The sequence below is a fragment of the Tympanuchus pallidicinctus genome, unplaced genomic scaffold (assembly GCF_026119805.1).
Source record: "Tympanuchus pallidicinctus isolate F22 unplaced genomic scaffold, pur_lepc_1.0 scaffold6, whole genome shotgun sequence".
NCBI classification, from domain to species: Eukaryota; Metazoa; Chordata; class Aves; order Galliformes; family Phasianidae; genus Tympanuchus; species Tympanuchus pallidicinctus.
The window spans coordinates 9,062,517-9,077,137 of NW_026294780.1; the positions used below are offsets into that span (position 1 = coordinate 9,062,517).

At 38.5% G+C, this 14,621-nt stretch overlaps 1 protein-coding gene across 3 annotated transcripts in view; it reads right to left on the reverse strand.

The window, feature by feature from the left end:
• Positions 1-14,621, reverse strand: part of MGAT4A (alpha-1,3-mannosyl-glycoprotein 4-beta-N-acetylglucosaminyltransferase A) — a 77,534-nt gene that overhangs the window by 18,264 nt on the left and 44,649 nt on the right. For all 3 annotated transcript variants that reach the window (XM_052705706.1, XM_052705708.1, XM_052705709.1), the window contains 6 exons: positions 12,686-12,732; positions 12,033-12,146; positions 11,358-11,433; positions 9,849-9,963; positions 1,128-1,258; positions 374-481 (listed from right to left, as the gene is read on the reverse strand). In XM_052705706.1, the coding sequence (XP_052561666.1) occupies positions 374-481; positions 1,128-1,258; positions 9,849-9,963; positions 11,358-11,433; positions 12,033-12,146; positions 12,686-12,732 (591 nt within the window). The remainder of the gene's footprint in view (positions 1-373; positions 482-1,127; positions 1,259-9,848; positions 9,964-11,357; positions 11,434-12,032; positions 12,147-12,685; positions 12,733-14,621) is intronic.

The window sequence follows — 14,621 nt, forward strand, 5'->3', positions numbered from 1 at the left end:
TTACACTTAAAATGAACTCCTAGAGAAAAAAAAAAAAAGAAAAAATAAATACATCACTCATTTCCAGATATTTCAGATCTTGTAATAGGTAATAAGAGGAGCATTCCATTAAAGTAATAAAAAAAGAAAAAGTAATAAAGAAATAAAAAAAAATTGAAGCATATTCTCACTAGCAAATATTCATAAAAATAAGCTGAGATTGGTATTTCTTATACCTGATAGTAACCAGTTTATACCAGGTTCATTCCAATTGGAATAACACATAGTTAAAAAATACTAAACAAGAAAACTCTTTTTTTCTCAAAGACTGAAAAAAAAAAATATTCACGAGATCAATTTGTTCTGGAAAGGAAGGAGAAGTGTAGCTACTAACTGTGAGTTTCTGGATCTTTCCTGCCAGAGAGGAGTGGAGGCCAACATGCTGGAAGAGAGAAGGCCTGAAGCGTATCCGTAGGTTTGATTTCTGCCGATCACAATGTTTCTAAAGCAAAAGGAGAAGGGATAAAAACCCATATTGTTAAATTCAACAAAAAGTTGCTGAGATTTTACTCAAGGACGTCATGTTACATGAACGGAAAAGACTCACAAAAACCCAGACCTATTTATCCTGTTCATCTTGGTTTTATTCTAGAAATCTAGCAACACTGCTGTACAAATATAATACTAGTCAATAAAGAAGAAATCTACATCTGTTTTTGTACAGAACCTGTTTCTTCAGTCTTTCATCAAGGAAGCTACTACAGGAATAAAGGACCAAAAATCTAAATTTAATCACCATTTGGAATCTTCTCTATGACTGCTATACAAGTAGTAGTATTCTACAGAGCCATAGTGGGGGTTACAAGAACGAATTAACTTCAGGACTGTTACATATAAAAACTAATCTAACATTTTTCTTTCACCAACTACTGCATCCACCTCCAGAATCCAGAACAAAAACAATTATAATGCCTCTGAAAAATGTGTTCCTGAAGGTTTACCTGAGATTAAAATCTTAGTAGGAAAACAGATTAATTTAGAACACACAGTAACCATGATAAATTGTATGCTAGCCTTTAATTCAGCAGAAACAGCACATTCACAAACATTAAAACATTTTAGAAGCTTCACAATAAGAAGAAACTTACAGCATCTTTTTCAGGGTTACACACTTTCACCCAGAGGATATGGTCCAGAAGCCAATCAATTGGTTTCTCCTTATAAAACATAAATATGAACTCTACAATAAGAGTGATATCTGGAGACTGGAACATTTTGCCTGCAATGACATTAAAAATAACTGGAGTTATGTTATAATAAGACAGCACTGTACCTTGAAATCACTGTTAAAATAAGCAAGCTTCTGCCACGATAAGGTATGTTAGTGATGAACGATTTGAAATCTCCAATTGAGCAAAAGCTGAAAAGCTCCATACTTATAGAATGCTTTGGGTTGGAAAGTACTTCAAAGGCCAACTAGTTCCAAACCCTTGCCATGAGCAGGGACACCCCTCACTACATCAAAGTGCCCAGAATCCCATCCCACAGCGCCTTAAGCATTTCAAGGATTGGGGCATCCACAGCTTTTCTCAGCAACTTGTTTCAGTAGCTCACCACTCTTACAGTAAAGAATTTCCTCCTAATATCCAATCCAAATCTGCCCTCTTTTAGTTTAAAGCCATTACTCCTCATCCTGTTACTATAGTTCCTGATAAAGAGCCCCTGTCCAGCTTTCCTGTTGGCCCTCTTTAGGTACTGGAAGCTCACCGTAAAGTCTCCCTGGAGCTTTCTTTTATCCAGGCTAAAAAATAGCAACTATCCCAGCCTACATTCATAGAAGAGGTGTCATATCCCTCTGAACATCTTTGTAGTTCTTCTCAGGACTCAATACAACATTTCCATTTACATCTTGTGTGTGGGGCCTGAGAGTTTGGATGAAGTACTCCCAGTGGGGTTTCATGAGGGCAGATCAGAGTGGGCTTGTCACCTCCCTTTTCCTGCTGGCCACCCTTCCTTTAATGCCACCCAGGATAGAGTCAGCCTTCTGGACTCTAAGTGCACATTGCCAAACCATGTTGAGTTTCTCAACGCTCAAGCACTCCCAAGACCTTCTCTTCATACATTCTCTACCCAACCCGCATTTGTGCTTATGCCCTGATGCAGCTGCAGGACCTTGCACACAGCCTTGTTGAAATTTATAGGGTTTTCACAGGTCCACCTCTTAAACCAGTCAAAGTCATTCTGGATGGCATCCCTATCCTCCAGCATATCAACTGTACCATGCACCTTGGAGTCATCAGCATACCTGAAGGTGCACTCAATCCCACTGTCCATATAATGAATAAAGATATTAAAGAGTGCTGATCCCATTACAAACCCCTGGTGAACACCATTCCTCAATGTTCTTCACCTGGACATCGAGCTGTTGACCACACCTCTGAGTTCTACTACTCATCCAATTCTTTATTCATCCACCAAATCCACGTCTCCCCAATTTAAAGACAAGGATGTTACATGGGACAGTGTCAAATGCTTTGCTTAATCTGGGTAGATGATGCCAGTTGCTCTTCCCTGACCTACAAATGCTGTATCCCTGCTGCAGAAGGCCACCAAACTTGGCAGGCACAATTTGAACTTAGTGAAGCCATGTCGGTTGTCTCCAAACGTCTTTGTTTTCTATGTCTTTTGGCATAGTTTCCAGGATGATCTGCTCCACAGTCTTGCAGGACACAGAGATGAGATAACTGGCCTATAGTTCCCTGGATCTTCCTTTTTTAGCTTTTTAAAACCAAGGGGGTTGTGTTTCCCTTTTCACTCGCTGGGATCTTCATAGGACTGTCATGACTTCTCAAATATGGTGGATAGTGACTTCAAAACTTCATCAGTCAGCTCCCTCAAGACTACTGGATACATCTCATCAGATCCCACAAACTTGTGAACATTAAGGTCTCAAACCTGATCTTCTCCAGAAGTAGGAGGTTCTTCATTCTCCGAAGTCCCTGCCTTTGCCTTCTGTGACATAGGCCATGTGGCTAGAGCGCTTGCCAATGAAGACTGATGCAAAAAGTTCCCCATATTCCATGTAAACAGGTCTCCCTTCCAAGGAGGGCATGTTTCTTTTTCCTGTCTTCCTTTCATAACTGACATACCTATAAAAAGCCTTCCATGTTGCCCTTGACATCCCTGGCCAGATTTAATTTTATCAGAGCTTTAACTTCCCTAAGCTGATCTCTGGCTGCTTGAACTATTTCTCTGCATTCCTCCCAGGTGGCATGCCCTTGCTTTCAGCTATGCAAAACTAAATAAAACAGAAAAACTAATCAAACAAGAACTTGTAATATAACTGGGTGCCATTAAAACATTCCATGTGTGTTACAACATAATCTCCTTAAGAACAAACGTTTTCAGTCTGCAGAAACAGATGAAGAAAAATTATGGGCATGTGCTTACTATTCCCTATGCTGTCGCATAGCAGCAACCAGAGTTTTTCCAGAATGTACAGGCCACTGGCAAACTCAAACCAAGTGCAATTCCAACTAGACAGAATTAAAGCAGTCAGCTGCCTAGTAGAAAGCCCAAATCCCTCATGTGATAAAGAACTGGAGAATTTTGCTATATACTGATGTGACTTTGGGGCTTTCAAGATAACATACTCCTTGGTAAAGCACAGATAGACTTCTTGGTGACATGGTTACTACAGAATCCTTGCAATTCTACAAAATATGAGTTCTAAAACAAGGCCTAGATGAAAAAGAGAAACTTCTTGTTTTTGTAGAGTGTATTATATCAGCAACTTTCTGCAGGGCAGTAGAAGGTGTCTGAAGAGAAAAGTGGCCAATACACTCGACTTTGTTGTTGCACTGAACGCAGCACCTAATTAAGGCATCTCCTGTAAAGATACGGCTACTAGGCACAATAAGTAACTGGCAGTGGGACAGCCCAAACATGAAGAAAGAGTCCAACAACAAGCAATTCTACTACCTGGGACTCAGTGACAACTTCAAGCTTCCAAAGCCAGATCTAGAAGTGAGGACACATTCAGAAAGCATCATCAGGTTTGAAGATGAAGTATGGAAGACACAAGAAAAGACGACTTTACACAATAATGAACCACGTGGGGGGATGCCAGCTGACATGATTAAGTTTTGTAGATGGTGCTTAGATGAAGGAAGTGCTGACATATATACATGGGCTCTTGGGGGACATGCACATGAATAGATAAAAGTGCAATAGAGGATCTTCTCCAATGCCAGTTCTTAGCATACCCACACTTGGATGTGCAATAACACACTTAAGGATGTGAAATTTTCTCTTCATTTGTAATGCACAAGGCCTTCATAAGTTTTTTCAATCAAGTCCACAAGTAGTAGGGGTTCCCAGTATTTTTTCTTTCTACATTTTGAAGGAACAGCTGGAGTAAATACTAAGAATATCTGTCTCTGAGGTAGCAAAACCACTCTGCACATTAGAAAAGGGAAATTGGTTCTCACTACAAGAACAGAAAACTCTCCAGAAAGGCCATTAAGGAGCTGCACAGGCTATTCTTGAAGACAAACAAACAAGGAACAACCTTTTGTATGCAACATAAACTATCAGCAGTGGAGCACTTCACTTGAACATGTGGCTGAACGGAAATGAAGAACTGCAAGCACTCTGCATTACTCCATTCCTCAAGGTGGATGTTCACTTTTACATAAACAGAAGACAGGATATGGCTGAAGTATCACCCTGAGCCAATACTACACCTAAGACTACATTAATTTTTGCCTTAAGTGATGATATTTCTGCTGTGAATATGCATGTGGACCATCACTCAGTTTCAGTTACTTTCTTTGAGGCTCACCTAGGTCTGTAATTCATGGAGGATTATCACAAGGTAGTACAATAAATCAACCAGTAAACACAAAAAAAAGGAGCTGGGAGTTCAAATCTTTTTAATAGGGATGGAGAATTTCTCCGCTGAAGTGGGACTGAGGTTGGCATGTTTTACACTATCTCAGCACAGACACAGAATTCCAGGTTATCAGCTTACATATTAGGTAACCAGGATATGTTTTAAGTGAGAACATCTAAGTTGTGGTGGCCTTTTTTATGTGTGCTCCAGCACCATCAATTATCAGACTCATACATCTGGAGACTTGCTCTAACAATGTTCAGATCCTGACCTGCAAAATTCTTCATTCTCTCTAAAAGGGGTTAGAGACACAGGAGGTCACCGAAAGGGCTCCATCATTTCCAGAAAGCATGTCAAACATAAGAACTCTTATTCCATTCCTGCATGACTTGTGTGAAACTGGCAAAGAGAACAGCCAATGACATAACAGTTCTTTTGGAATTTGAAATCAGTTTGGAGGATGTAATGTGATTACATCATGATGTAGTACACTATGCAAGTTGTATCTGACATAAGAAGTCCCAATTGTTTCATCTGTTGGAATGACGTTGTGGTCACAAAGGAGACTATTCACAGAGCTGGGTGGAGAATTAAGCGTGCTAAGACATAGTAAGAGACCCAACACTGCCAAGTCAGAAAGCTGTCCCTCACAAACTTTGAATTTCTAATTTTATAAGGAAAAAACACTGACATTATTTGTTAGTGCTTTCTACAAGAAGGACCTCAAACAGACATCCCCACTTGAAATTAATGTGTGACTTACATGAGGCTCCCATTAAACAAAGGACAATTCCCTCTAAATTAGAACTGTCTTGTTAAAAAAAAAATAAAAATCTTTAGGTCTTTATTAGGATATTGTTGCTATTTACATACTTTGTTGTTGTCATGTTGTTTAACATTATTTATAGAAGCATTTAAAAACAGATAGGAAACAATCAAATTATTTGTACAATATTGTATAAAATGTTCAGGTGGAATAACAGCTCTTTCAGCTTGTCACACTTCCAACTAAATAGGCTCCTAATTTTCCTGGTGATTCATCTCTGCCTACTGCTTTTGATAACAGTGTAGGAAAAGAGAAAAATACAAGAAACCCTAATCAAAGATCAGCTTAAAAATGTAAGGGCTCATGAAGCATTTACGGGACTGAAATCACCATTTCTGGATGACACTGGTTGAAATAGCCTGTCAGTCACACCTGCTTCCACAGAAAGATGACCTTTCCGTGATGTGTATTGTAAAGATACACATGCAACCTAGAAAACATCCCCACACTATTGTTCCAATTGCTGTGGGGGCTGACTGAAGAGACAGCTTATCCTCTTCCAGGGCTATAGGTATATGTACTCCATTTGCTCTGGAGTCCTTTTCTTCTTCTACTCAAAGACACAGCAATAGCACCACACTGTACATATATCACTTTGATCAGCTCATCTTCTAAAGAAGACAGTGTAGTCTTCAGTTGTCATCTGTGGTGAAAAGACACTCACGGACTGTGCCACTAGAAACCCCAACAACTAAATAACCAGAGAAAAAGACTGAAGAGTGGGCATATACTCTTTTAATCTAAGTTATCCTAATTTTATCTAAAATAGAACCAGGATATGAATAAGCAGATTATTTACTTCTCCGTGGCAAATCTGTGCTCAAAGGTGCCTTCTTCTAGGCCTGCATTTGCATGCTATTGTTCAACCATGCAATAAAGTTCTGACCCCTGACACAGTGAAGAATCCGGGTACAAGTGTCCTCAAACCCCACTGGCCACTCACACTCCTGAACACTGTGGAACAGCACAGGCAAAGCCTTCTCCTTGAGGCTCCAATGAGCACTGGAGCAAAAACTAACACGCAGAATCCTGCTCCTCAAGCCTGAGACACCTACCTGGAGTAACACTGCCTCTCACTAAGGGCAGACGCACACATACTGCTTTCTGAAGTGCTGTCACCACCTTCATACTCAGTATGGCACAGCCCTCCCCCAGCACTTTGCCTTTCAGTACAATACAACACCACCTCTATCTGCCATTTCTGTCACCTGCAAAGCACTTCTGGCCTCAGAACACCCTTCCTATACCAAGCTCAAAACCAAGATTTGCTTTATCACAGGCTTTCCCTGTGGAGGTCTTGAAAGCTTCAGAACTCCAACTGTACACAGCTTCTCTTTGGCATGGTAACTAGACCAAGACAATCCCTGCTCCATACATCCAAGATTTCAGCCCCTCTAAATCCAAACAAGCCAAGCCCTTGCCTAGCTTTTCCTTCATGAGGGTGACAGCAGCAGCCTGGCTTCCCTGGGACACAGACATAGCCCAAGAACAAACAGAAGCATTTACTCAAGCCCACATAGCTACAAATGATAAAAATGCTGTGAGCCATGAAGCCACTCCGGTGGCATCCAAATCTAGCCTGCAGACTGCCCTTTTTCTGTCCCCAGTATGCAGTCAAAAATCACCAAGCTGGAGACCTAACCACAAATTGGAAGAATTAGAAGGACTGCAAAAGACAACCTAGAGGCTGATTTCAGACTGCTCCATTAGAGTTTGTGACATCTGACACTATAGCTACAGGACAAGGTATTGTAAATCCTCTGGAAAGCACTTCAGCTTACAAGCAATTGGAAGGCAAATTGGCATTTCTCATAAAAAATCTGGCAGGACTTTACCATGTTATGCTAAGGACTGCAGTGCAGAGCTGAATTTGAAAGAGCAGAAGAGGCACCTCCTTCCATAGAGCTTCTAGGGAAAGAGCACACATCTCACCCATTATTTATTAGATACTTGACAGCACTTAGGGCTATGCTTTCAGTATCAAAAAAATAAAAATAAATCAAAGAAAGCAACTTCTCCTCAATGGTGGAGGTGACAGAATTTTATAATCCTGCTGTCAGCCTGAACAGCTGCATTTCCCACTTCTTCATGTACTACTTGCGTAAATTAGATTTTCAGTTCAGAAACACTATGACAAAAACACATTTTTTCCTGGAAGAATTTGTAAGCTGATCAAGGCTTCTAGTAGACTGCAATGAATCAGCTACACTAAATCCCTAATTGCTAAATCACTAGCAGTTCTGTACTCTATTTTTATGTATCTACATAAAAATCATCCCAAATTACAACAAACTACTTTTGTCCTTCTCTTTAGCTGTCTGCTTTACCAAATCATCAAGATTCATAAAGAGGTAGCACAGATGAGGGAAATCTACATTGTTTGCATATTCAAATGCAGAATATGGCTATTGTAGATCAGAAGGTTTTAAAGCCAGAAGTATTAGTCACCTTCATGAATACCAACTTTTTTCTCAAAACTTAGAAGTGGGATAAGTAGCTAAACTGGGAGGAAAAAATGTTATTTTGTTGGTTAAAGAAAAAAACAACCCAACACATTAAGATATGTAGTCATAGATAACGCATCCAAAATTTTAATCATTTAATCATCAGGATGAAGACAAATATGTAAGAAGGACCAGAACAGGGATACCTGGCAGCAGAAACAACTAATGATAGCCATTTTCAGAGCCCATGCTGCAAACAGACAGTATACAGACACGGGAAAAAGAAAAATAACACAACTTTATATCCATCCACATTGCACTATTTATGCAAGACAAACTGCCTCTATAGCCTAGGAACTTCACACAGACTTTACATCCAAAGTGCAGTTAGGCCTGGATCTAAAACTCTAACCCCATCTAAATCCATAATTAGAGTTTACCTGGTTAAAAGTAGAAACAAAATTTAGTCAGAAGCTATTATCCAAGCAAACTCTCCAGCCGCAGAACCACAGAGCTGACAGTTGCAAGTTGTTCCTTCTCCCAACAAAAGAGACAAGCTTACTTTTGGCAAAAACTCCAATTATTTGAATGCTTATTTCTCCATGACAAGCAGCTTCATCTCCTGTTTTTCCCTCCTTGGTTTGCCCAAGGCAATCAAGCAGATTGGTTATGTGGGTAGCAGATAGGAGATGGGAAGACTTCCCTCTGTCCATGTCCTCTCCAGCCCTCCACTGTAGGTAAGACTGGCAATCAAACGCACAAAGCAGTTTTGTAACCTAACAGTACCTTAGGAAATGACTGCTAGTTTCCATTCAACTTTGTCAGTCTCTGAACCCCTGAAAATCAGGAAACTATTGCCTCAGCAACATACGTGGTGCTGGAGCTGTAAACAGCATAGTACAGGAAACTCCACAGCCTGACTTAGTTTTTAATTTTTCCTTGCATATCTCCAGCTTTATGCTTTTAATTTCATCGTGATACATCACTGCAATAATGAGATACCCCTTTCAAGGTGCAAAATTCCTTTAAAATTTCTTTCCTTGTTGTTGTTGTTGTTTTCTGTTAAGTCCAGTATTTCTCAATAAGAACAGATTAGTGTAAGACAGAAAAAATAACTATACAATGATTTCAGCAGCCTCCGCCAGGAATCCAAGGTGCTGCATTAACTTCTCTCACTGTTGTTTACTGCCATTGACAAGACAGCCTCTAAATAATCCTATGAAGGAGCACATTGCCATAACTTCTGGATGGATTAGAAAGGCAAAGATAAAACAGGCTTTGCAACCAAGACAAAACGATGTCTGATGATCCTTGGAAATTTTACCTTAAACACCATTTTGCCTGTTTCAGGCAGTGCTCACTCTTGGGCTTTTGCCCCTTGAACTTCACAGTCTAATTACATTTATATTTTAACTGTAGTTAAAATAAGTAATTCCTTGCAGTTCAAGTGTTCTTATGAATAAAATAATTTCTGGTTCTAAAAATGCTCTTACTTCCAACAGTTTGAATTTGACTGTCATGGAAAAGTAGCTAAACTAACAAACACAAACATGAGTTAAACCACAGAATTCTTTAAGAAGCCAAAGAATTTCTAATTCTTGATTTATTTCCAGTACAAAGATAACTTTGAAGTCAGATCACTATTCATCACACCATCTAAGGATGAATGTGCTCTTTCAAACTACTAAAATGAACATTTTCTTACCAATGAAACCCAGCTGAGAAAATTCCAGAATCATCCAATCTTCAGAAGCGAGCTGAAGCGCAAAGTTCTTTATGGTGCTGAAGTAATTCTGCTTGACAACAATGTCATCTTCAAGCTAGAAAAAGGGAGCAATGATATCAACATTCATGAAAAACAGAAAAGTGATAGAAGAAAACAGTGCTAGGAAACAGTGATTTGTAATACATTGCTAACACATACCCATATATTTTTAATGCAAGGATTGCTATAAAGCCTCAGCTCTACAGACAAGAATAAATATTGTATGGTTCACAGTGTAACACTGGAGAACTAATCCAGAATCCTTCTGTAATAAAATGCCATCAATACATTTCAACATAATGCAGATGTTAAGTAGTTAGTAATAAGTTCACACTACTTTTCTAGCCTCTATCTTCAGAAAAGAACCATTCACGAAGTAATTTCAGATCAAGTGACATCATCAGGACATTATATGGAGAACAAATAGAATTTTTGTATTATTTCTATGACGGTGTGATTATTTACTCACTCCCTTCCTAGAACTGAAAGACTTTCTCAAGAAGCTAAGAGATGCCACCTACAGAGGCAGGATTCACTTCCCCATTTCCTGACTTCAGCTGTCCAACAGAAGAACAGGTGCATAGTCCAGCCTCACCCAGACCGCACAACTTCCAAGATGCTGTGCTGCAATCCCTTTATTTCACATTAAGTGCAGACTGCTGCAGAAAGGATACTGCAGCTCCTGTTCTAACTCCTAGAGCATTCACTCTCACCTCTTTGTGCTGGCACTAACATTTGTGTGACTTGCCTACCTTCAAGCAGGCTGCCAATACATCATCCCCTGCACAGCTTTCAGGAGTACTGAGTCTCCGACAGCTCTTAGACAGTAGTCAGAAAAGCTCACTTTGGAAAAACTGCACGAGTGGAGTGTTATACCCAAAGGATACAGTCCCAAAATCTAAATGAAAATCCTAAGCACAGCTACTCACTAGATCTGCAACACTTGTAGGCGAGACTTCTACCTACTTCGAAGCAGGGAGACAAAGAGGAACAATTCTGAGCTAAATTAAACTTCAGATTAATTCACTGTCTGTGTTTCTGAAAAAAAAATGCAGCTATATACAACAGACTCTAGAGATCAAAGTGACACCGCACATGCTTTCAAGAGGAAGAAAAATAGATTTTAGCTCAACTTCTACTCAACACTATGCTGGTGCCTTTTGCCTCAACTGCAAATCATTTGGGGGAAAAAAGAAAAAACAGCAGTTAAGCTGCCTGCATTCCATCACTTTTTATGCTAAGCATCTTAAGATAAAAATCAATCATATGCAGTAAGTTGCTTTCTACTTCAAAGAGTGCCATCCACAAAATACTTCCTCAGATACAATAACCCACATACTTATTGGCCACTAAGAATGGAATCATGTTAACTCTGCTCTGTAGGTCCTTCTGCTGAGAGCACTGGCATGATTTTTGGAGATTAATTTAAAACAAAGAACAGAAACTTACCTGGATGTAATAAACTCCCTTTTTCTGGGCGTACATCATAAGAAAGCAGTAATCCAAGTTTTGTTTTGTTCTCCATCTGAAAATCAATTACAAACTTAAGTATTATGGAAAAAGTTATTTCAATACTCATTGGCAATGCAAAGTAGATCTCATTATGAAGAATGACCATACTGGTGAAATATTAGGAAAACTGCTTTTGGCATCGTTCCCTCGGGAAATCTGTCTGGGAAAGAAAAAGCAATAAAGCCCTCTTGTCATGCTTTCATACATACAAAAACTGGTTTAAGTTGCCTCTGGTTCTGTGAAATCTACCTTACATTTCACTAAAACACATGTCTATTTTAATTAATAATTCAGTAGCGACTACTGGGTTTCACAACATATTTCAGGAAGAAGAACAGTAAACAAGAGAAAAAAAAAAAAATCTCCATTTTTCTCCCAGAATTTAACACTGAAAGAGTTCACTGAAGCTTAGCATTAAACTCAGCTCACGCACAGAACAGCATGCAGATACAAGGGCATCGAGAAGGACTCGGTGCTCTTTTAGCATCCCCACACTTTTGAGAATTACAGTAAGAAAACATTTAAAGAATCCACTCCCCACTTGACGATTTATAAACACGGAAAGTGTGGATGTGGGGGGAGATGAAAAAAGATAGGAAGGAATAAACTCACCTCACTCTCTCTTTTGAGTCTCCAAACGTTTCTTTCAAGTTTGTCAAATCAGGATAGTAAGTTGCAGGAGGGGCTATTACTTCCACCAACCCAGAATTGATCTCTGTAGAAAATCTGTCAGTAAAAACATCACAGAGTCATACAAGCTACTTTGAGTTCTGGTTGTAACAACGACTCATTCAAACGAGGGATGTAAAGTAAGACAGTGTATACTGTTTTGCCTAACACCTTCCTTAGAATAGTGTAGCCACTTGATTAATAATCAGAATGCTAATTAGCTTCTAAACACTTGATTTTTTATTCCCTCACTAGAACTTAGCAATTTTCTTCTACAGTTCTCTCTGAACATATGGAATACAAGGCAATAACACAGAAGTAACAAATTCCCATTAATGTTCAGCTAATTAAAGTCACTTATAGTCTACAAAATCAATTTAAATTCCATTTGTTTTAGATTTAATTGACTGAATAATCACCCCTTAATTTATCGTTTAATACTTCTTTTCACTCAAACGTAGAAATCCCCTCCCTAACCAAAAATGTACAGCCTCATACTACCATAACACTTTTTAGTATTCATCAAGGCGTTTCTTAGGAAAAACAACAAGCAAAGTCACCAATAAGCAAAGTTTCTCATTAGAACTGCAACTTACTCTTTTTCCAGGCTCGCAACAACATTGTTAACATAATCAAGATCGGTCTGGAAAAAAAAAACAAGAAAAAACAATAAGTAAAATACTTAACAGCTTTGCTGCTACACTTCATTAACACAACCATTTGAGGTAGCTGTACTTGACAATAAATTTCACTGTGCAAGACATTTGAGTATTACAATTTCATGAGTGATGTGTTCCTATGTCCTACATCTAACAGGAGAAGATTTTTTAAGTACATAAAATGGGATCATGTGCCTTATCTCTGCTTTTAACAGATAGTTCTAACATAACATAACACTTGGGTTTTTTTCAGTTCGTGCTCTTAATGACAAAATGATCACACGAGTGTTTGCATAGGAAGAATTTTGGGGTACTGTTATACAATAATAAACCATACAAAACATTACCAAGGGAAGCCTTCTGGGGTACAGAGCATTAAACACACATCTACTTCATAAATACATCTCCTAAACTTTTATCAATTTTAAGAAGAGAATTTGCAATCTGTAAGTCAACGAAGATTCTGGTAGCTTATGAGGATTCTGCAGAACAGCTGCCTTTCAAATGCTGGAAACAAAGGAATATTTCATACTTTCTGATCAATTTGTAATGTGGATTAGCATTAAAGGATTATACACACAGAGAATAAATCCCCCCCAAGTATTTCTATAGATCCACTAAACTTGTTTGATAAAGATCCTTACCCTTTAATCTTCCAAAATGGGAACGTGATTTTTCAGTTGTTATTTCATTTGTGTTCTGTTTTTCTTTTTTAAATCCAACATGCTGCCTGCCAGTGATGCACAGTTTTTGAAAAAGGACAACAGCGCTGTTTCTTTTTTGTTTTCCCCCCATACACAAAAGTCAGTTGCAAGTACTATATAGAAGAGTTGAAACCATCTGTCATACTTTCCTTCATAAATACTTCCTTTGTAAGCATCAGTCCCAGTTTTTTACAGGACAAGCAGCCAAGATTTCTGCAAACTAAAATTCATCTTGCAACAAGTTCTACTCAAGGAGACTGAGGGCTGGATGGACCTTTACATACTGTTAAGGACTTAACAAGAACACACAGATCGTTCATGCGTTGTTTATCACAGTAATGTAGTCTAAGACATCTTTTTTTTTTATATACTGTGTTTTTTAATAGCTGCAAATCGTTACACAGACATACTTCAATAATCATTATATTTTGCTGAAACACATCATGTGTTTTTCTTTACTTTTAAATGTTAAAAATATTGAAGTATTTGTTTATTCAACAGAGGAAAAAGAAGCAATTTGGATTTTGAACTCTGATTATTTAGTCTCATATTAACAAGTCAAATATTTGTTAAACAGTCCATAATGTAACTGCACAGGAAAAGTTTTGTTTGTTTGTTTTTTTTTTAAATAGACACCAAAACCACAGTTCATTTCTATACAGTATTCCAGATATTAAAATAAATGCCAGGTTACATCCTAACTAGAAGCATGTGCTTAGCCAGAAGCCTGCACAACAGTGCAACTCTTCTCAAAACAAACAGTTTTTGTCCTGTTTTGTCCTAATACAGGATGGACCACAACCAGCAAAGAAAGTAAATAAGGAATAAGAGTTTTTCCCTTACTTCCACCTATTTTTCTGTGTTTCCCTCACACACAAGGTTGGTAATTTCCCAGTCAGAACAGCAATTAAAATAGCTTCACATTTAAGAGAAGTAGCCCGTAGACTTCCAACTACATACTGTAATCTGTGCTACTGTCAAAGTCAAGATGGGCTGGTCTAGCTACATTAAACATAAGAGAAGGCAAACACTACTGCTCTTTCAGTAGGTAACTTACCTTTTGAATCAACACTTCACCAACACATCAGAATAGTGCAAAAGGAAATACCACTTGTAGAATGAACAAAGATTGAGATGAAGAGAGTTGATAACATTTTTCATGAGCAAAG